Source organism: Motacilla alba, chromosome 6 (genome assembly GCF_015832195.1).
Source record: "Motacilla alba alba isolate MOTALB_02 chromosome 6, Motacilla_alba_V1.0_pri, whole genome shotgun sequence".
Classification (NCBI taxonomy): domain Eukaryota; kingdom Metazoa; phylum Chordata; class Aves; order Passeriformes; family Motacillidae; genus Motacilla; species Motacilla alba.
The window spans coordinates 22566790-22588563 of NC_052021.1; the positions used below are offsets into that span (position 1 = coordinate 22566790).

General features: G+C 57.7%; 1 protein-coding gene across 3 annotated transcripts in view; it reads left to right on the forward strand.

The window, feature by feature from the left end:
* The first annotated feature begins 7850 nt into the window (after nucleotides 1–7850).
* KCNIP2 (potassium voltage-gated channel interacting protein 2) overlaps nucleotides 7851–21774 on the forward strand; it is a 44442-nt gene continuing 30518 nt past the window's right edge. For 2 of the 3 annotated variants that reach the window (XM_038140907.1, XM_038140909.1), the window contains exon 1: nucleotides 7851–8181. In XM_038140907.1, coding sequence (XP_037996835.1) covers nucleotides 8109–8181 — 73 coding nt within the window. In that variant the 5' untranslated portion in view covers nucleotides 7851–8108. Of the gene's footprint in view, nucleotides 8182–9453; nucleotides 10932–21774 lie in introns of those variants that run through there. The other variant, XM_038140906.1, reaches the window with a different exon arrangement.

Sequence of the window (21774 nt, forward strand, 5' to 3'; positions counted from 1 at the left end):
TGTCCAGAGTGTGCAGTATTTGTCCTTCACTGGAGGGAGAGTGGGGTGGTTGTGGGAGTGGCCCTGTCACCATTTTGGTGGCATGCTGGCTGCAGCAGGGCTATCACCTGCCCTTGGGCTCTTCCTGCCTGTGCAGAAGGAGGCTGTGGTGCTGCACAGTGATGCTTTGTCCTTGGTGCAGTGTGCAGGTACCATCCAGTAGTCAGCATCCCTCTTCCTCCTACGTGTCCCTGTGGCTGGCACTAAGGAAACCATGAGCAAGGCTGAGAGCCCATGAGCGAGGGATGTAGGGGCCTGCCTGTGCATGGTGTGATGCTCTCTGTTGCTGGTGTCAGCAAACTCCTGCTCACAGATTCTGCTGCACATTTGTCTGCTTTGTTAAACACCCTACTACTATTTGTGTTTTGAGGCCAGCTTGAACTGAGCAGAAAGTCATTTAAATCTTAATGTTCAGCTTCAGGATGTGTGTGACAGCCTCCGACTTCCCCGTATCTGATCTGAGCAGGTGAGTGTATTTTGTTATATCTAATTCATAACTCTGTCTGTTATTGGAAGAGCTGCTTCTGAGGCTTGGAGAGTATGGGGAGAAGTCAGATTGCTACCTTTAAATTATGCAGCAGCTGCAGGGAGACAACTGTTTTACAAAATAATGACCTGGAAGAGAATTGAATTTGAGCTAAACTTTGGAGGGAGTTACTAAGAGTTGTTTTGTAAGTGCCACTGATTTTTGATCTCTTTTCCTGAGCTCTTACAGGTCCCACTTTTCATGCAGACTCGAGAGAGAGGCAGCTCCTCTGGAGCTGAGTTTTCCCTGTATGGGCCAGCAGCTCCAAATGGTGTTTTGTGTGTTCTTTGGAGCTGCCAGGAGCAGATAGTAGCAAACCCCTGATCGTGCACTGCAGCCAGAGGGCAGGGTGCACCTTTGCCCACCTGCTGTGTTTGCTTTGCAAACCTCTTTGTCCTCTTCCTGGCCATGACTATTGCCTGCTCTGGTCCCGAATCCATGGCACAGGGGCCATTCCTCTGTGGGATCGAGCTGCCTTCCATGTGAGCGTGTCCTGGTGTCTGCTGTGGGGTGCTTTTCTCTTCCCACTTGAAGAATTGGACACTCCCTGCTCTGGGCTCCTGCACGCCGTTGCATGGTGGGTATCAGCAGAAGTCCTGGAAAGAGAGGTCTCCTGGACAGCACTTGCAAAAGGGACCAACTCCAGCGTGCTCCACCTGCTTCCCCACACTTCCTTCTCAGCGTGGAGCTGCTCTCTTTCCTCGCTCCCATCCCAGTACAGGGCAGGCAGAGGGAGGGGCTGTTCCCCTGCCAGGTCACAGCTGGCACTGTGTGTGTTGGGGCAGTGTGTGGCCAGCAGTCAATGGTAAGATTTACAGCTGGCTCTTGGCACTCAAAAGCAGCTCTTGGTCAGTACTGAGGACTTTGGGGTATTTATTCTCATCTCTTGTGGGGCTCTGTTTTCCTGTTTATGCTTCTTGGTATAAGCAGGGTTGTGCTGGACAGAAGTATGATGGGTTTTTTGGCAGATGAGGCATTGCATTAACCTGAAAGGAAAGATGTAAAGCCCAGCTTTGGAAAGTGTAAAAATCCAAAGGGGCCAGGATAAGATGTGCTTTTACCCTGGTGGCAACTTATTAATGGCTTTGCTGATGCTTTCAGAGGGAGGGCAGGCGGAAAAGTGATGAATGTCAGTCTAGAGAAGGGCTGGTACAAGGCTGGTGGGACCTGGGGGCCCCTGGGGCTGCTGAGAGTCCTTCGTGCTGGTCAGAGCCCTGGTTGTCCCCACCTACAGCGCAGTGTGGTTGTGCCCAGGGGGACACTGATCAAGCACAGGGGTGATCCCAAATGTATATGATAGGCAACACCCTCGAAGGAGGATTGCTGAGTGCTGTTGTCCTTCTAAAGCTTCTTTGGGGCCACCCTGGCAGGTGTGCAGGCACTCAGGGCTGCAGACCTCAGATCTGACCCACTGTGGCTGTCACCCCTCAGGGTTGTGACTGACTGCAAAGAGAGATGCTCAGGATGGGGCTTCCCTAAGCTCTGCCCTACAGCTGCCCACACATCGCTCAGGACCAGCCGCTTGTGCCCAGAGGAGCTCTGGCTCTCGGGACAGAATGGGGCTCCCCTGGAGCCCCTGGCATCTCAGCTCATCCCAGAGGGCCAGAACAAGCACAGGATCCTGTGCTGCCCTCTCCCAGCTTGGCAGCTGCCAGAGCACGGGCTGGACCATGCTCTGTAGCTTCTGCTCTCTGTGCTGTCCCTCCAGGGCTAATTGAATCATGTGGCTGGAAATTGAATCCAATTGAATAGATTAAATGAGCCGGGCTTGCCTCTCACTGCAGCATAGCTCAGAGCCTTGCCAAGCTGCTGCCAGAGGCTGGGAGCTCCCAGGAGTCCCGTGGGGGCAGGAAGGGGCTGGGGAGACTGCTGGGATGGACACCCACTGTGCTGGGCTGCTTCTCCAGCTCTGCTGTGACAGATGGACCCTCAGCCACTTCTCAGTGATGTGCAGCCTGGCTGTGTCCCAGGGCCCACAGGTCACTCTGCTACAGGCACACAGAGGTTAGGTTGGCTGGTTTCCCTTCTGAAGCAATTAATGACTAATTAGCTGAAGCTCCCCTGCTCCAGGGTTCAGCCAGGGCCCTCCCAACAGTGTACAGGGGCCGGGATGCTCTAATGCCCTGTGGCTGCTCAGGAGTTCCAGTGCTGTTGTTCCCCCAGCCTCCAGCAGCATCCCAGCCCCATGGCCTGCTTTCAGCCCCTCTGCTGCCACCATTGCCAGGCCAGTGGGATGGGATAGGATGGATTGGGATGGGCAGCTGAGAGCAGAGTGCTGAGACCAGTCACAGTGGAGACATCCCTTCCATGGAGGTGAGCTCGGGCACGGGCCCTGGCAGAGCAGGAGGACACGCGTCCGCAGTGTGGACTCACTCGTGACAGAGATGCACATCTGTTCTCCTAGCGCACCTGAGCTGCTGAAAGAGTCCCTGGTGTGGCATCCAGCGTGGCACAAATGAAGGTTGGCAATAGTATCTAGTTCCTCTTTAATTAAAATCTGAGCCCACAGGCACTGAGCACACAAACATGAGACGCTTTGTAATGCTGGGAGGGATTTTGGGACACAGGGTATTTCCTGAGACCAGGAATGCTCCAGTTTCCCCTTCCCAGACTAAGTCTTTTCTTCACACAGATTTTGTATCTGTTGTGCAGAAGTGGCAAAGAAACATTCTGGGTGGACACAGAGCTCCCCTGCAGTGCCCCCAGCAGCGAGGCCATGCTAGGGAATCCCTCCTTGCTGGAGGGATAAGCACAGGCTTTCAAGGATACAGAGTGTGATGCAAAGTCCTTTCTCCCTCCTGCACACCCAGATTTCTCACACCTGCTGGTTTGCATTTGACAGAGGAATTTCCCTTCCTCCTGCAGCATTCCTGCTTGCAAGGCTCTCCCAGCAGCTTGCAGCATCATCTGTTCCTCCTCCAGCTTTGCAAGATTTTTCAGCAGCTGAAATTCCCCCCAGGTCTGAATCTCACAGTGGATCCCACCTGCCCATGTGTCTCTGCAGGGTGGGTTAGTGGAGATGGGAGCAGCCCTCCCCTGTGTGTGTCTGGGCTGATGTCCCCCTGGAGCATCACCTCCCAGGGACCTGCTGGTCTGCTGTAGCTGTTCCAAGGTCCCACAGAGCCATCTCTCTGCAGAGACCGAGGGGCCCATCATGGTCTTGTGTCACCCAAATCCATTTCCTCTGCAGATGTAGTAAACATTGTGGTTTATTCCTGGATGAGGCCATTTGCCCTGCCTGGAGCCCTCCCCAGACACCTGCACGGCCATGAGCATCCCTGTCCCAGGGGGCCTGGCTGGGTCCTGGAGGGGAACAGCCCCCGGTGCAGAGCTGCTCGTCTCCATCTGCTGGCATGTTTGCAAGGGGTGGAGCTGCTTTAAGGAGCTCCTCTTGTTTGCCCTCTGCCTCTGGAGCCAGTCCCTGGGTGCTGCACCCCTTGTCCCAGCCCAGGAGCTGCCTGGGAGCCCTCTCTGCTGTGGAGCAGAGCTGTCCCTTGTCACCAAGTGTAAATCTGAGCCCAGAGACACCAGGTGACCACGGCCAAAATAGGATTAATGACATCTGCTGGGAGCTCATCCCGAGGACTGCTATTGATGATCATGGCTTTAAAATACTGTTAACAGTGGATAAAGGACCGTGATTTTGAGCACTCGACAATTACATCTCTGTTTGAAATTTCCTAAAGATAGGATCAGACTCCTGAGTCCTGCTCTGTGCTTTTTCGCTAGAACTAATAAAAATGGAGATTTGCAATTAGAGAGTGTGCAGGATGGTAGGGCAGATCAATGCCTTGTAGTTACCTAATGAAATGTTAAATTATGTCTTTCCCTCTGCCTGTCCCCTAATCACACGCACCCCAGGCTGCTTGCACAGAGCAGAGGGCCTTGGGGAGATCTCCCTGCATTCCTCTACCCCTGAGGTGCAAACCCAAGCACTCCTGGCTCTTCTCCAGGGTTGTCTTCTGTGGTTTGGGACTGTCTTGGGTTTTGTGTGGAGCCTGGGGTTTTCAGCAGGGGAGTGTAGGGGCTTGTGGCCCCAGAGCTGGGGTGTCCCAGCAGGGAGCAGGAGGAATAGATGAGCCCAAGGGATCAGTCCAGTATAGCAGGGTGAATGTCCTGGAGGAGGAGCAGGGATGGTTGTGAGGGGGCTCAGCTTGGTCTAGCCTGGGTGTGGGTGAGGCTGGTGGCAGCCTAGCACAGTTCTGTCTCCAGCCAGACTCCTAATCTGGTGAATTTCCAAACTTGTTCTCTTCCCCAGTTATGACAAGGCTGCAGTGGCCCCATGATGAGCTGGGGACAAACAAGGCTCCTGGACAGCATGACCCTGCTCATTCTTCCCAGCCCTTCTCACCCTAAGAGTCATTCCTGGCTGCAGTTTCCCTGCCTGGGGAGCAGCAGTAATCCTGTGCAGATATCCCTTATCAAAGCTCTGCTGTCTCTGACAGGGTGACAGATAGGCCACTTAGGGACCATGCATTGTGCCCGGGTGATTTCCATCGTGATGAGGGTGTCTGAGTGGTCCCAGGGACACCCTGCCTCACACGGCCTGGGGGCACCTCACGGGGCAGCACCGTTTGAACCCCCAGCCTGTCTTGCTCTGTTTCCTATTCATCCCACCCCTCTGCTGGCTGTGCCGAGCCCTGGGGCTGGTTTACATGGCCCTGTTTTTCTCACGGCTCTCTGCTGCTGTTGCAGAGATGAGTTTGGGGACCTGGGTGCATCCACCAGACCCCTGCCTGCCCCAGCAGGCTGGATCCATCTACCTGCTGCCTGCCCTCCACGCTTCCCTGGCCCTGGGCTTTGGAGTATGGGCTTATGTGCCTGTGGAGCCTGTGCCATGTGTTGGCCATCTGGAGCACGGTCCTGCCTCCCAGTTACCCTGCGTAACTGGGATCTGGATTTTCAGGAGCTGACAGAGCTCTTTCTATCCTCTGCAAATAGTTAATCCAGTGACATCTTCCGCAGTGCAGACCACCAGCCCTGCCTGCAGCTGGCTCCTGCCCATCCTGAACCTGCTGATTGCTTTTGTGGCGGATGTGGCCAGCAGCAGCCAGGCTGCACAAGGCATGCTTTGATTAAAGCCTCAGACACTGCTCAGGTGATTTTCCTCAGCCTGGCCCGCTCTTTTTGCATCTGCAGCACGTCCCGGTGAGATTGAGATATGTTGCAAGGGATGCTCAGCCTTCTGGGGTGACTGCTACTGCGCCTGTCCCTGTCCAGACACACTCACTGGGGCACCTCTGCAGCCAGTGCACCCACAGCAGGGCTCCTGTCTGGGTCTGGACAAGAGGGCAGAGACCAGACCCATTCCTGCTTCTCCTCCCCTGGCAACCTGCAGCCCCCCACCTCCCAGTGCCCAGAGGAACATTTAGGGGAGGATGTTGTATTTTTCCCAAGCAGAGAAAGGCTCAGAGGCTGTGAATCCTGGCAGAATGCCCAGCCCTCATGTCTGCTATGGAAAGAAGCTGTAACCAACGATCAAGTGAGTTGTGTCCCCTTTTTCTACACTGTGGGGGGGTGGGATATGTTAGCCTGGGCCTGGGGCTGTCCCATCCTCCCCTGTGGTACCCAGCAAACCGCCCAGCTTCCCCCCTCTCCCCAGCCTGGCAAAGCATCTCTTGCTTGCCTGCTAGAACAGGAGCACTTAGCTAGGATAAAAATAGCCATGTTTGCCTCCCAGTGGACCAGGATGGCAGAAGGTGAAAACTTCCCTGTGCAGCTCTGCTGGGCTTGCCACATGCATAGCAGGATGGACCCCGAGGAAGATGTAGTTGGTGGGTGAGCTTGGGCATGGATCACACAGTGCTCCCAAATCTACTTCCCTGGGACACTGCTGGTCCCCAAGACAGCCAGGAAAATGTGGGCAAGCATGTGGTGGAGAGGTTAGAGGGAGGCAGGGTGAGGAGGCCAGGGAGCAGCAGGATGGACAAGCCCAGAAGTGCAGGGGATCTGTGGGCTGGCCAGGCTCCAGCTTTGCTTGTCAGGCTAAGCTGAGGGGGCACTGCCAGAGCTGTCCCGGGAGTTTCCCTCCAGGCAGTCAGTGCATGCAGGCTCCGTGCATTGGCCGGGCCACAGGGAGGGCTGGGGGAATGTGTTTAGTTCTCTGAGCATTTCTCCACTGCGTTTTCCTTGCTAAATGGCTCTTATTTTTAGATCCAGGCAGTTGCTAAGCATCACTGCCTCGCTAAGGCGGCTTCTTTCATGGCTTGACACCAAAGCACGCTGACAACATGCTGCCTCGTGAGCACGGCCCTCCCTCCTCGCTGCTCTGGATTCCCTTCTGCCCTGCGGCTCCCGTGTGCCGGGCTGGCACAGGGATCGGGAGGGATGCTTTGCCTCCTCCCGCAGCCCCTGCTCCCCTCTGTCTCTCTGCAGGGGTGAGAGAATGAAGGGAGGAGCACTGGGAAGCGATGGGAGCTGGATGGGCGCTGAGATGCGCCCAGGACCCCTGTCATGGTGCAAACAGTCAGTACTCAGGCAGTGGCATGACAAAGGCCCTGGCTTTGTCCATGGAGGGGACTCTCCAGCACAGTCGGCATCCCCCGGGGATGGCGTCGTGCACAGATGGCAACAAATAACCAGGGGCAGCAGCGGGACATCAAGTTCCCAGTGCCAGATGTACCGGTGGGCTGTGAGCTCCTCTCTTGGCAGCACCGTGCCTGTGGAAGCCTCCCCAAGTATGCAGCTGCTTCACCCTTGCCCTAGGGCCGCAGGAGATGGGGGTAAAATCCTGCACAAGACTCCAACCCTGCATGGAAAGCCATGCTCGGGACGGGGACGGCAGTGGGGTCCGCTGCTGTGCTTGGCTGCAGGCAGAGGGACCTGGCCGCCCTCCCCACACCTCTCCTGCATCTCTTGACCCCTGCCCATCCCCTCCGGCTCGGACCGATTTCTCAGCCAGCTTCTCCCCCACGGGCGGAGGTGCGACAGCCCCGCGGGACCGGGCAGGGCTGAGGTTCCCCTTGCTGGGGGTCCCACGGCGCAGCCCGGCATGGGCACTGACACGCAGGGCTCGGGGAACCCTCGTTCCCCCGCAGTGGGCTGTGGGGGTCAGCCCCCCTCCTGTCCCACGCCTTCTCCATCTCTGTCCCCTTCTCCGTCCCTGCGCGGTGCCTGATGCCCGGGGCTCTCCCGAACCGCCGGAGACCGCACCTCGGTGCCGTCCGGAGCAGCTCTCTCCCTGCCTCTTCCCGGGAGCGCCCCCGCTCTCCACCCCCCGCCCGTGCCTCAGTTTCCCCGCGGCGGCGGGGCCGGGCTGGCGGTTCCCGGGAAGAGGCGGGGAAGGACGAGAGGGAGGGGGCGGCCGTGCCCAGCCCCGGCGGCGGCGGCGGCGGCGGGGACCGGGGCGGCTGCGCGCTCCTGCTGCCGTGCCGAGCCGTGCCGAGCCGAGCCGAGCTCCCGGCACCGCCGGCCCTTGGCGCTGCCGCGCTGAGCGGCGCGGGCGGCGGGGCGCGGGGAGGCGGCGGCCGCGGGCAGCCCTTGCCCGCCGGCGCAGCCCGTGCGCCCCGTCGCCGTTCCCCCCGCCGCTCGGCGGGGCGGGAAGATGCGGAGCAAGGGCAGGAAGGAGAGCCTGTCCGACTCCCGCGACCTGGACGGCTCCTACGACCAGCTGACGGGTGAGTGCCGCCGCCGGGGAAGGTGCAGCAGCCACTCGGAGCACGGCGCGGGGCGGTCCCGGGCACCCGCTTCCAGCCCCGCTGAGCCCCGCTCCCTGCCCGCGCCGCTTCGCCGCACGCCTTGCTCGGGGAGAGGGGGAACGGCCGCGACCCGGGCGCCGGAGCAGGGGAACAGTCCCGACCCCCGGGGGCAGGGTGCTCCGGGGGCGATAGGGCTGGTCCCAGCAGAGGCTGTCCCGAGGCGAGGAAAAGGCCCCGGGCGAGGGGTGGAATGCTTGGATCGCTTTTGGCCGCCCCTAGGTTCACACTCCCTCCCTGTTACACCCAAGCCCCTCGGGACACTGGGGTCTGGCGCTGGGCTCTCTCTGCCATGCCTTGGGCCCCCGCTGCACCCTGGCGTGGCACAGCAGCATCCCGGCAGCAGATTCCCCGGGGAGGACAGGCTCACTCCACTCAGAAAAACCCAGCAGCACCACGGTGCCTTCACCCATCACCCGGTGTCCCCTGTAGCACCCCTTGAGATGCCCTGCCCCTGGATGGGATAGCTGTGGGACAGAGAGGATTAAGACAACCCATTTGTGACCCTATTGCATTCCCCTTCATCCTCTGCCCGATGAGGGAATTGCCGAGCATCCCACATCCCACAACATCTGTCCATCCGTCACACCTCATCTTCCACTGTCCGATAGGGAAGCAGCTGGGCTGGAGCAGGCAACACCCCTCCTTCCCCACGTGCTCTCCACAGATCAGGCCAAATCCTGTCCTTTCTCAGGGCCTCTGCTGCAGCTGCTGTGAAATGGGGCAGCAGCTCCCAGCTGCCTTCTGGGACCCCGATGGAGCCGAACCTTTCCTTAGCCAGTGGGGTTCGGTGTCCTTGTGCCGCAGGCAGTGTTGTGTGGGCACAGGCGGCTTCCCTGAGTCCTGGTGATGCTGTTCCTGCCGAAGTCTGGGGTGGATGTCAGGATTTGCTCTAGAATTTCAAATAGGTGGTGGTAGCAGAGCAGGACCTCTGCTCTGCTTTCCTGAACGGCCCCACACATGGGAAACGCCGCTCACTGTCTGCCCAAACGTGCTGCAGGGAAGATATTTTTGAGCTGTGTAGGAACTTGGAACCCACACACAACTTTTGGTTTCTCCGGTAACTTTAAAATGTCCATATGGATTTAAATCAAATCAAAGTTAAAAATAAATTCCAGTCTCTCCAAGACTGAGACCTTTTATGCCTGGGCTTACCTCTACGCCAGCTGTGCAGCAAACATGGATGGAGTGGAGCTGTACCTCCGTGCAAGTCCCTGCCCACAGGGATGGGGCTTTGGAGAAGTCTTTGGGGAATAAGGGTGGAAATATCTGCCCCATTTCCCAGAGTGGGAAACAGGCCCTGTAGGGCATGTCACTCGTTTCCCATCTCTGTCAAGTCAGTGACCTGCCAGGGCAGAGCCTGCAGTAGCACCACGGAGCAGACGGAGCCGGTCCCAGTGGCACTGATTTCCCTTGTGCTGGCTGAATGCACTGAAGCTGACCAGCCCTGTGGAGGGAAAGCTGTCTTTCTCCCAGAGAGTGTAGAAGTCATGCAGGCAGGAGAGAGGATGCAACCTTAACTCTGGGGAGGGTTTACTAGCTTGACCCCATGCCTTCTAAGCTGGTCTTGGCTCTCCTGATATCCTGGAGATGTGGTGAGGAGCTGGGACCTCCACAGGGCTGTAGCAATGCCCTGGGTGAAGCTGGCAGTGCCTGCGTGGGCTCTGTCTGCAGACAGGAGGGTTGCTGCTGGCACCTGCTGTTTGGTAACTCAGCTCCACCTGGGGTCAAACATGAGCAGTTTGGGGTGTTCCTGCAGCTTTGGAGACCCCCATCCACCAGGATGTGTCAGAGTTTAGAGGAATCTGCCATGCAAGAGCTGTTAACCAAGAGATGATTTGGTGTCAGGCGAGGAGACAGCCCCACAGCAGCTCCAGTGTGTACAGGGACAGCAGTCAGTCCTGCTGCCTCCATCACTGCCTGAACTCACGGGTGAGAGCAATGTGATTCCCACCTGTGCACGCCCAGAGAAGGGTTAGCACACCCACTTCCAGAAGGAGAGGGGCTAAACAGGAAGCAGGACCCCCATCTGTGCTCAGATTAGATACACTCCACGATGTCCACTCATTCTTAAATTTAAAAAGCTGTTTAAAGTGAGGGTGCAGTGACAGTCCCCACTCCCTGCGGCGTCTCCAGAGATGCCCAGCTGCCCTGGCTACGTGGGCACGTGGATGTGTATGTGAGAGGCCCGAGTGAATGAGAACTGCCTGTGTGTGAGCAGTGGGGAGAGCAGCAGCGCTCCCTGTGCCAGGGAAACACAGACAGGCTGTGCTGGGGCGAGCCGGGATGGACCCTGCCTGAGCTGGCCCTGCCGTGGTGGCATGGGGCAAGGCAGGAAGCAGCCATGCCTGCCTGGCTCCTGAGCCTGAGGCTGGGCACCCACCTGGGTGCTAAGGAGAGAAATGTTTAGGTTACACCACCCGGAAATTAAACTGGTCCATTTCTGGGATATTTAGATGACGCTAGCGAGAAATAAAAGCCATCCATAAATTACATTATTCCTCCTGCCTCTAATGGCATGAGCAATTAGTGTGCAAGCAGCGCCCAGAGCCAGTGTCTCAGGACTGCTCTGGCCATGGCTCTCCATGCAGAAGAAATGGGAATCCAGAGCCACTTTGTCCCGAGAAGTGCAGGTGCCACATCCCTGACCCTGAATGCTGGCAGTGTGAGAGGTGAGTGAGCTTGGAGAAGGGTTTCCCTCCTGCCTGATGCTCCACAGGGATGAGTGAGCGTCATGGGTACCCTAGCTCCAGATCTGGAGCAAGGGTGGGTGGCCTGGAACTTGTCTTACCCCATTGGACAAACCCCTCCCAGCCATGCTGTATCCCATGAGCGGGGCAGCATGTGCCAGCACAGGGTCAATATCCAGGCTGTCTGGGGTGGGACAAAACCCCTAACTGCCTTTTGGAAAAATGAGGGATTTATCTCCTGTGCTGTTGGGTTCCCAAGAAAAGGGCTAGGAGGCCCACTTTTCACCCTTGCTTTGTCACCCCTGCTTTTTTCCTCCAATTGTCACAATCTGGGGACTCGAGCAACCGCTTTGCTCCACCCCAAAGGCAGCTGCAGCGTTTGCAGGGTTGAGCAATTGCTATAGAGATCATCTGCAGAGCTTTGGGATCCTCCTGTCTCCAGAGGCACAGCTGATGGATGGGGACTCCCCAACTCCTAGCATTTCTAGCAGCCCACCCCGTGAGATGAAAGCCGTAGGCAGCAGTGTAGCAGCAGCACAGCATCTGGCTGAGCTCTCCTCCCTACCTCGAGGGAGGGTGTTTCAGAGCTATTTCTCCCCATGGCAGTAAGAAAGGAGAGGTGGGGCCAAGCTGTCCCCCACAGACACATCAGAGGGAGAACAGGCCAGTCGGGTCAGTGGGAGGACAGTGGGAGCAGGGTTCCAGTTCCTGCCATGGGATAAGGCTGAGGAGCTGTGTCCTGGCAGTGCTGCAGGAGGGTCCCAGGTGATGGGCAGATCTCGGGCTGTGCCAGGGGCTTGTTCTGCTGCCGGCAAACCCGGCAGCTTCATCGTGTCTGCTCACAGCCTGTGATCAGCCAGGTGGGGGAAACATGTCCACCAGCTTGCCATGGCGTAGGACTTCCATCTGCATGGGGGATAATTTATTTCCCAGAGTGTGGAGGAGGTGTCAGTGGTAGCCTGTCCCAAATAATAGTGTGTGTAGGGGGGAGCACTGGGATCTGCAGCTGGAAGATGGAGTGACAGGATCATTGGGTGGGAGCAAGGGCACGAGCAGGCAGGGGCTGGCCAGGAGCCCAGCGGCAAGTGTGCGTGGCAGGTTGTGTGCTGTGCCTGTGTGCTGGATTGATCCCAAGGAGGGGGACTGGGGAGTGGAGACTGTGCCCGAAACCAGCTCACCCATGTCCAGAATAAAGGCCCTTTTCTTGCCCAGTTGCTTTCTTGAGAACAGCCCTGCAAAACCCCGCACAGCCCCGCACAGCCCTGTCCTCATGGCTCTGGCAGGGCCAGCTGCCTGCATCCCTCTGGTCACTGTCAAGCATGGGTTGTTGCCTCCTCCCAGCAGCAGCCCCCAGGAAGGGTGACAGCCACCAGTGTCCTTCCCCTGGGTGTCTGACGCGTGGGAACTGTGCTGCCCATCCGCCTGCTCCCCCGCTAACCTGCCTCCCCTCCTGCTGCTACCCCATGCAACCTCCCTCTGCTTGCCACTTCTGCTCCTGCAGCCTGGCAGTGAGGCTGGGCTGGAAGCCACACTGACCCTCGAGACAGGTCCCCGAGCTCCCAGGAGGTCCTGTGTCAGGGTGGGGTGCTGTAGGGAAGGGTCTCCCCCTCGTGTGCCAGGGTTAGGGGCTCCCGTGGGTCATCTCTGTGCCAAAGCGCCTTGCCCTCAGTGGCTGCTGCACCTTCCCAGGGTGATGGGACTGTTGCCTGACTCTGCCTCATCTCTGTCTGCCGTCTCCCTCCTTCTGGCATCTGTACCCTCTTCCTCTTCCCTCTTTGCTGTCCTGGCTTGTCTGCAGTCCTCTGATGCTGATGACTTCTCTCTCATGGGGTGTTGTGGCATTGCTGAGATCCTGAGGGTCCCTGATGGAGGGGATGCTGCTCCCAGCCATACACAGGGCAAGGAGCACGCGAGTGATGCTGCTGGGTACCGCTGCTCACGGGCAGGGTGGATTTCGCAGGTGGAAAGGCTGGAGCTGAGGTTTTGGCAGCCACTGCTGCATCCCTGCAAGCAAAGGCAGGTTGGAGTCCATGGGGAATTGGTGGCACAGGATTAATTGACAGGAAATTCCTGGATTTGGTTGGGCCGGTTAAACAGCTGATCTCTACCGATGCTGATGCATAATTCATGGATTGTCGCACCTTCGGCCAAGGGACACAGCTCCTGCTGCCCAGGGCTGGCCATGCACTGGCTCTTTCACCAGGTCTGTGTCTGGGCATAGAGTTTTTCCTCATTGTTGGCCATGTTACAACTGGAAAATGTGTCTGGACTCAGTGGTGCTGTTCTCATACTGTGTGTTGTGCTGGAACCGATTGCCCTGAGAGCTTTGGGACCCAGGACACGAGGAGGTTTGGTCCCTGGAGCAAACTCTAGTTTCTCCCAGCTGTACTGGGTCCATATGTCCCAGCTGGACCTGAGCTTCCTGCATGAACAGCCCGGACGTCAGTGGGTTGCACCAGCCCTGAAGGACAGGAGAGACCCCATTGATGGAGCTGCCTCTGCCTCACTCCTCATTAGTGATGTTTTCATTAGGGAAAGTGGTTTGGTTTTGTTTAAGCCAAATTGCTGTGCTTGGGAGATGATAAATCCATCTGCTGGCAAATCGCTCTCCTGCTGCCGGATCCCAGCCCTGCTCTCTAATCACCCGCAGATAAATGAGCCTTTAGTGAAACGAATCTCCTGTCGTCCCTCGCCGGGGGGGGGGGCTGAGCTGGATGGTCTGATGCCATGGTGAGGGGCTCTGGCTGGAGGTGGGGAATCACAACCCTTCACCAGCACTGCAGAACCCTGAGGGTGATTATTGCCGAGCAAGTGAACTGCTCAGCAGCTGGGGTTGTTGCAAGCGGCTTTTGTGGGAGCAAAGAGGCAGAGGAGCCCCTCTCTATGGGGCAGGGTCTGCGGACGGGTGCAGGGGTCACCTTCAACCCACTGTCCCTGCCAGAGTGCTCTGCTGGCAGCTGGGGCTGGGTGCATGCCGTGCCATGGGGGTGAGTGGCAGGATACAGAGAATGAGTGGTCCCAGCGATACTTCCCCTTGAGGACTTCGCAATTGTTCTGTGGCAGCCAGGCTGTGCTGGGTGGGAGGCTCTTGACTCGGTCCTCCCGTCCCCGAGCTGCTGTGGCTCTGGCTGCTTCTGGCTTTTAAGTAAACTTGTCTTCCTCTTCAAATGAAAAGGGGTGGTGCAGCCCCTGGGGAGCAGTGAGAGTAATTAGCTTGTTTGGAGACAGAGCCCTGCAGGAGGGAGCTGGGGGCAGGATACTGCTGCCTTCCACAGGAGTTGACAGAGATGGGGGATGTACAGGGCTGCCACCTGCACTGCCTCTGAACCTGGGCTTCCTTCAATGTTTCCTCTGTGATCCAGACAGGGCAAATCACCTATGGACACTGCTGGGCAGGGAAGGCACTCACTGCCACTGCCACGCACTTCTGTGTCCATGCCTTGCACGCCTCTCCAGCCCCAAAGGCTCAGCTCCATCAGGTTCCAGATGACTCCAGCCCCATTTTGGCAGGAAGCACTCCGCTTTCGAACTTGTTGGCTTGGAGATCCCTTCTGTTTAGGGAGCTGGCACGTCTCCCAACCCAGGTTGGTGTTGTCATTGCTGCTGGGGACGCTGGGCAGGAAGGTCAATGTCCCATCCATGCTGCTCCTCAATGTCCCATCCATGCTGCTCCTGCTCACTCTGCCTGGGGACATGGGGGGCTTTGAGACCCTGAGGTTTGCAGGACATACAAGCAGGAGCTCTACTGTGAGTGTGTGTGATCATCTGATTTCTGTGCCAGCTTCATCCACAGTGAGTGTTTTAGGGGTTGTGCCCTGTGCCAGCAGGGACACTGCACACCCCTGCGTGCAGACAGACCTGCTCCACTCAGAGAGCCCTGGGCTGTACCTGGAAGGGGAAGATGGCTTTGTCCTGATGGGAGGGAGGTGTGGGGTCTGGCTGCTCTCAGAGAGGTCTGTCAGGGACCATGCTGCAGCAGCAGCAGTGCCTGGAGGTAGGCAGGGAATACTCAGAGCCCCAAGGGGCTGGCAGTGGAGATGGACAACTTCACCTGTGGTCCCTCTCTAGGGAGCAGGTCAGGGACAATGATGGAGTGACTAACTCAGCAGGTGGGGTGGTGGCACAAATCCACTGCCTTAGCTCTGCCCTGCAGAGGCTTGAGAACTGGCTGGGATTGGACACCCTGGTCTGTCCTGTTGTCCCTGTGAGACACATCCCATGGCAGTGACATTCCTGCCAGGAAGGGGCTTGACAGTCTGAAGCAGAGGCAGGCTTCTTGGCAAGAGGCTACCATGAGAGACTGGCATGACCTGTCACTGAGCCTGTGGGGCAGAAAGTGGGACCCTGCTTCTGGCTTCAGGCACTGACCCCAGCAGCAGAGCAGAGATGCACCAAATCCCTTACCCATCCTCTTCCCGTTACCAACCACGCATCTGAACACCAAAAAGTGCTTTTTAAGGATGGAGTATCATTGGTGATGGTCTGGCCAGGATGAGAGCTCACAGGGAAGAGGGGTTTCCTTCACCCAGATGGGGAAGGTCATCCCTATGGGATGCAGGGAGGCACCATAAAACTCTCACAGCCATCAGGAGCCTGGTCAGGAGCCAGGGAAGAGCCATCCGCGTGCTTTCACCAGTAACTGCAGCCCATGCAGCTGTGGTGGGGTGAGATGGGAACCGGCCTGCTCGCTAACGAGATTAGACAGGCGAGCCATTGCTCCTGGCCCCTTTGGTTAATCACTTCTTCCTAGATTGAATTTTCAAAAATTGCATTGCTTACAGAAAGCCCCTGAATGGGTTTAAAGGCCATAATCCACCCAGCCCTCTGTCACTGCAAGGGCCCCCCTGGGGCTACTGGGCAGTGGGTTGTTGAGTCCCTGGTGTGTCTCCACGTGTCTCTGGTGTCCCCAGGAGGTGGTTGGCAGCACTGGCCCTTGACAGCTTCTGATTTATTCCAGGAGGGAATATGCATTAATTTTTAATGGTGTGATTTAGTGAAGTCTCCAGAGGTGAGGGAGAAGGGACTGGGTCGGATGCCAGGCTTTGTACTGCAGCCCATGTGACAGGTCCCTTTTGCTGTCCCCCTCACCCCCTGCTGCCTCGAGGGCCATGGTAGGCAGCTGCCCATCCTGCTAGACTCCTAGGGGCGTGCTGGATTTGGGTGGTTCAGTGATGTGGTACAGCACCCCCAGCCCTGGTTGCACTTGGCTGAGGTCTTGTCTGACCCTGGAGCAGGGAGGGACAGCTGCTGGTGCCAGGTTCTGGGGCCACAGCGCAGGTGGAACAGGGGTGTGGTGCTTGGGCAGCACAGTAACAGATGTTGTAATATGCTGTGGTTATGACTGATCCCAGCATCTCTTGGAGACATCTCAGCCCTCTCCTGAGTGGTGGGATCTGCCCCTAAGTACCTCTTTCTTTCCCCTTCACTCTGCTTCTAGAAGGGAAAGCAGATCAACTTCTAGCAGTTGATCTTCTGAGCCCATCCCCAGCCCTCTGCTGATCATGCTGACCCAAACAAATTTCCCCTTGAGCCCGCCCTCCCTGCTTGCTTCCCCTCCATCGTGCAAAGTGAGTCACTCCCAGGCACCAGGAATCATTCATGTCATTTCCCCCTTTGCCGCAAAGTCATTAATGCGAGTGGAATAATTTGTTGCATAACGGAGAGGATCAGCGGGAGCGCTGCACTGGCGAGCGATTCCTGGCCCTGGCCACCACTGCCCTGGGAGAGGGCAGCTTGATGGGATCCTGCTGGTCCCGCAGCTGCACCACGCTGGCAGCAATGGGGTCGGATCCCTGAGGCATTTTTCCAAAAGCTATCAAGTCTTGCCTGAATCCCGGCCTGGGGGGATGGACCTGTTTGTCATGGCCTTGGTGTCTGCTCACCCTCACAGAGATCCTCCGAAAAGGATGTGTTCCAACTCCCCCACAGTGGCACGGGCAAGAAGTGTCCCCCGCGCTGATCAGGGTGTGTATTGTGGCACTCTTTGTTCTGGTCACATCCCTGCCTCCTACCCACTCCTGCTCCACTGAGCTCCCCATGCTGTGGGTGTCACAAGTGCTTCCCACCAGCATCCAAATCCCTCCTGACTTCTTGCTCCAGAACTGAGGACCCCAAACTGTCCCAGCAAGGGTGCAGGCAGCTCTGGAACTGCTCCCAGTGAGTTCCCAGCTGGCTGTTTCTGGTGTAAACCCAAGCACAGCTGGCAGTCTCTCCTGGGGACCCTGCAGCCTCCCAAGCAGAGGGCTGCCCAGAGGGGACTCTTGCCACCCCACCAGCCAAGGGGTGTGGGGGCTGAGAGCCTGTGCTCGAGGGATGCTCGCTGTGGTTGTGGTAGATCCAGTGTCCCCGCTGCATATCGAGTGGGAGAAGGGAAGGAACAGTGCTTTAGGTGGTAAGAGGCATTGTGGAGACTGCTCCCCCTCCCCAGGGTTAATTTCCTTCTATCCCACGCTTGGCCAGGCATTAATTTAAAGATGCTGTAATAGGAGAGGGAAGAGAGTAAGAGGATTGGGCTGAGAGCAGGAGGATTTAACAAAGGGAAGGGATGTGGCAGGGGCTGGGGGCTGCTCAGGGTCTGATGGTGCAGGACGGGCAGGAAGTGCCGTGCACTCCTCAAGACTGAGCCACCCTGATGTGTCCCAGCTGCCACTGTGATGGCACCCATGGTACGCTCCAACAGGGAACGTGGAGTGAAGCTTTTCCCCTCCTCAGGGAGAGCTGCTGGTGGCTGGGTGGGGACAGGGCTGTGAGCTGCTTGTTTGCAGTGTGGCCATGCCTCTCGTTCCACCCGTCTGTGCTTTGCGTGAGACACCAGGCACAAGTTCAAACCCAAGCCTGGAGTAACCCAGCAGGAGGGCATCGTGCCTGGATGGGGGGACTAGGGGGAAAGGAGCAGGCAGAGCCCCTTTGGGGTGCCATGTCCCTGCTGGTGCTTAGTGCCCATGGTTCAGCTGGGCAGCAAGCCCCTCAGTGCAGGGGGCTGCCCTGAAGCGGAAAGGGGAAGAAGAACAGGGTGTTTAATATTTCCAAGTGACTCACTGAAAACCTGCTGTTCCTTGGGACTGGTCATCCCCCAGCATCCCCCAGAAGGGGCTGGCATAGGGGGCACCCCACTGCAGTGTAAGCTAGAGGGAGAGGCTCTTTTGGGACCACACCCATGGAGGCAAAGGAGCCTTTTCTCCTCCTCCATCCCTCACAGACTCCAGAGTCCCACCTCTGCCCTGGACCACAGTGCCAGGACAGGGACGTGGGTCCCAAGGGATTGTAGTGTCCCCCCAGCCCCGCACCATCCTGTGGCTCCCTCAGCACTGTTTGTTTTCTCAGCCTGCCCTGCTGTAATTACAACCTGCTGTCACTCTCTGGATAATACAACTTCTCTTTTATCATTGCTTAATTAAATAGCTGTGGGGAAGTGAGGGGCTGGTAACCCCTTGTTTGCTAGGATGAACAACCCGGTGGCACTGAGGAGGTTCCCAGGGCTGGCAGAGCAGCTGGATGGGGATGGCTGTGCCCTGGCCTGGGCAACACGGCTGAACACGGGGTACCTGCATGCCCTTGGGAGGGATGAGGTGCTGGCTTTGTTGTTCCTGGGCACAGGATCTCTGGCACAGATGTTTCCAGGCCAACCCTGAGGAAGTGCCCTGGATGTGACCACTGACACCCGACTTACAATTCTTCCCTCAGTTTGGAGCCCTGCCTGCTACCAGGCTGGGAAGAGTGTGTGTGCAGGGTGCCTGCTGCCAGGCCAGCCACCTCTGCCTGCAATTAGTTGGTGCTAATGAGTGCTTGCTGCCAGGTCAGTGGTCTCTGGCAGAGTATCTGCCAGGCTATCCCCCCGTGAGACCAGATGCATGGGTCTCATTCCCTGCTCAGCAGAGCATTCTTGGTTGTGCTGATGGTCCCCAATGCAGATGTGGCTCCCTCTGCTCAGTCTCCGTCCCTTCCTCATCCCTCTGCTGTCTCCCTGCCTGTGCACCTTCCCCTGGAGGCTGGTTCCAGTTTGGGCACTGTCAGTGGTGCGCCTCCAGGTACTGCCCCTGTGCCTCTCTGCTCTGGGTGCTCCTTTCTCCCCATCACAGCCACCCCACAAGGTGTTGTAGCAGTGGAAATGGAGTCTGTTATGACATCCTCAGGAGCAGGATATGGCCCTGTTTAAAAACACCTGGGCTGGGGTGTAGGAGCACTCCCCTGGGCACTGCTCATTCTGCTCTGATGGACTGGGGAGATGTACGCCGTGTCTGACTGGGATACACTGGGAAATGCCCCCCCCTTGAACAGCCCTGGCTCTTGGGGTCCCGGCTGGGAAACGATCAGTCTGGAGATGGAGCAGTTTTAGAGGCACTCTAGGTCTTCGTGGCAGGATGTTGTGGGGAGCTGAGTTCCATGATGATGTAGGGCTTGTGTGCAGATGTGCAGATGTGGAAGCATGGGACGACCTGCACCTTCAGGGTAGCTCTCCTCCTGGTGTGCTGCCCATCCTCACAGCCTGTCCTCCTGCCTGCCCTGGATTTGCAGCTCCAGACTCAGTTTGCACAGATCAAAGCCCGGGGCCATCTCTCATCTTGGCTTACCTGGGTCCCGCCTGCCCCAGCCCGGAGTGCGGGGGAGGTTTGGAGGTAATCCTTGCAGACTGGCTAATTATAGCAGAACCTCTCACTTCGTGGGAGCCACGGCAAATTGTCCCTCGAGCCCTGGCAGCAATGGTACAAATCTTCCACTAATTAGACTTGAAAGTCCTCCCGTGAGCTCAGACACAGGATGGATATTTGATTATTAACATATTTATTTCTGAATCTCTCAGCAGGTCTTGCACTGGAAGGTTGTACTCCCCCTCCATAATTGCCAGGCACATTTATTCCTATCAAGAGTGCCTGGGGGCTCCAGGGAGCGGGGGGGCTGTTCAGATCTGTGTGCTAATTTTTGGGATTGTCTTATTAAGGTGTGTAGAAGAAAACCTGCTGATGCTGAGAAGGCCTTAGGCAGGAGCAAGGCCCCAGGCTCTGCCCCCTGCCTCCCACCAGCCCCCCTCCTAGATGGGATGCTCTTGACCCTCCTGCCCAACTGGGATCCCAGGGATATCTTCACATGCGCTCCCAAGCACAGTGGGTCCAGGCACTGGGCAGTAAGAGGAGGGATGAGGAGGACCCAGGGGTGCAGAGCTGGTGCTGGGCACCACAGCCCAACACAAAGCTGCGGGCCTTGGCACCTCCAGGGCGAGCATCCCTCCCTCCAGTGGAGGCAGACAAACTGCAATGGAAACACTGTCTCTGAAACAACTGAAAATAGCTTTCCTGTCCCCAAAATGTCAGTTCAGAAAGGCAGTCTTTAGGGCCCCCCTGGCTTGGCAGTCGCCTGAGCGGGTGCCCTGGAGATGCTGAGTGGGCGGCCCTGCTGCCCCAGGGGGCAGAGAGCAGCACGGTGGAAGGCTGAGCCATCACTCCGGGTACAAGTGGAGGGAGGGTCCACGCTGGCATGGGGGGCCATTAGCCCAGCCATGGGGATGTGCTGTGCCTTGGCTTGAGGCTGCAGAAGGGTGCAGGTGGGCTGTGGGCTGTTGGAAGAGCAGCACTGACCTTGTGTGTCTGCCTTGCCCTGAGCCCCCCAGATCTACCCAGCCACCCACCCAGGGGCTTCAGGCCAGTGCCAGGGTGTTGTTGGCATGGGGACTCCATGGGCTTGGTGAGGAGCCATGGGTCAGGACCTCAGCCCCATCTCCAGCACCACTTTGCTCTCCCACCCTGCCTCATTGCTGTGTCTCCCTGAGCCGAGGGCACGCTCCTTGTTAAGCTCTGGAGTTATTAATAGCAGCAAACACTCTCAGGGCCTTCAAGCCATGTCCACTTTGGGGGAGATTCCTGCCATTTGAAGCATGTTTCCCCTCTGGTCGTCTTATCTCCCTCTCCCAGCTGTGCAGCCAGCGTGTGCAGGAGCCCCAGGCTAAGCGGTGGCGCTAATAGCCCGTGTCACTCAGTGTGACAGCATCCGCCTGGGTGACGGAGGGTGTCCCGCTCCCCGGCCCAAGGCAGCCCTGAGCTGCCTGAACACGTGGGAGCTGAGGTCGTGTCCCAGCCTGTTCCCACTGTGCTTCCTCCCGTCACCCTGCCGAGACAGATCTGTTGGTGGCCAAGCAAGCGCTGATTGCGAGGAAATGAGCCCAGTGCCACCTCCAATTTACTGGAGCCCAACCTATGTGTGATTGCACAGAGCTCATTAATTTGCCACCATCACTGTGGCTAGGTGTGGGGTGGTGGGGGTGGCAAGGCTGGAGAGATGTTGAGGACCATGTCCTCTCCTGGAGCAGACTTGGGAGCAGGGCTGGCATCACTTGTGACCAGGCTGAGATTTTTCTCAGCTTCTCAATTCAGGAGACCCTGGTGATGATTGGAATGGGTGCTGGAACACGACTGGAGCTAGAAATCCCCGCTGATTTTCATGGGGTGCAATGGGCATGGAGCAAAGTGGGCATCTGAGGGGCAGAAAGATGCTGGTTTGGGATAAGGAGGTGCTGTGTCTGTGTCGTGCCCCAGTGTGAGCTGTGCAGCCCCGTACAGCAGAGCGCACACTTGCGAAGGCCACGCTCTTTGGAGCTCCTGGGTGCTGTGCTGCCTCACTGCCTGATACACCCTGGGTGCCCCCAACACTGCTGTGCTTTTGGGACACAAAAAGCTCTGAAATGCCCCCAGATGGCCCAGGCAGGTTATGGTTCTGCTTGCTTACAGCTGCTGTCTCGATGTGTCAGCCCTATAACCAGGGCTGGGCTCAGCTCCTGGCTCTTCTCCCTTCCCTGTGCTTCTGTTTCCCTGCAGCTCTGGTGCAGTTCTCTGCC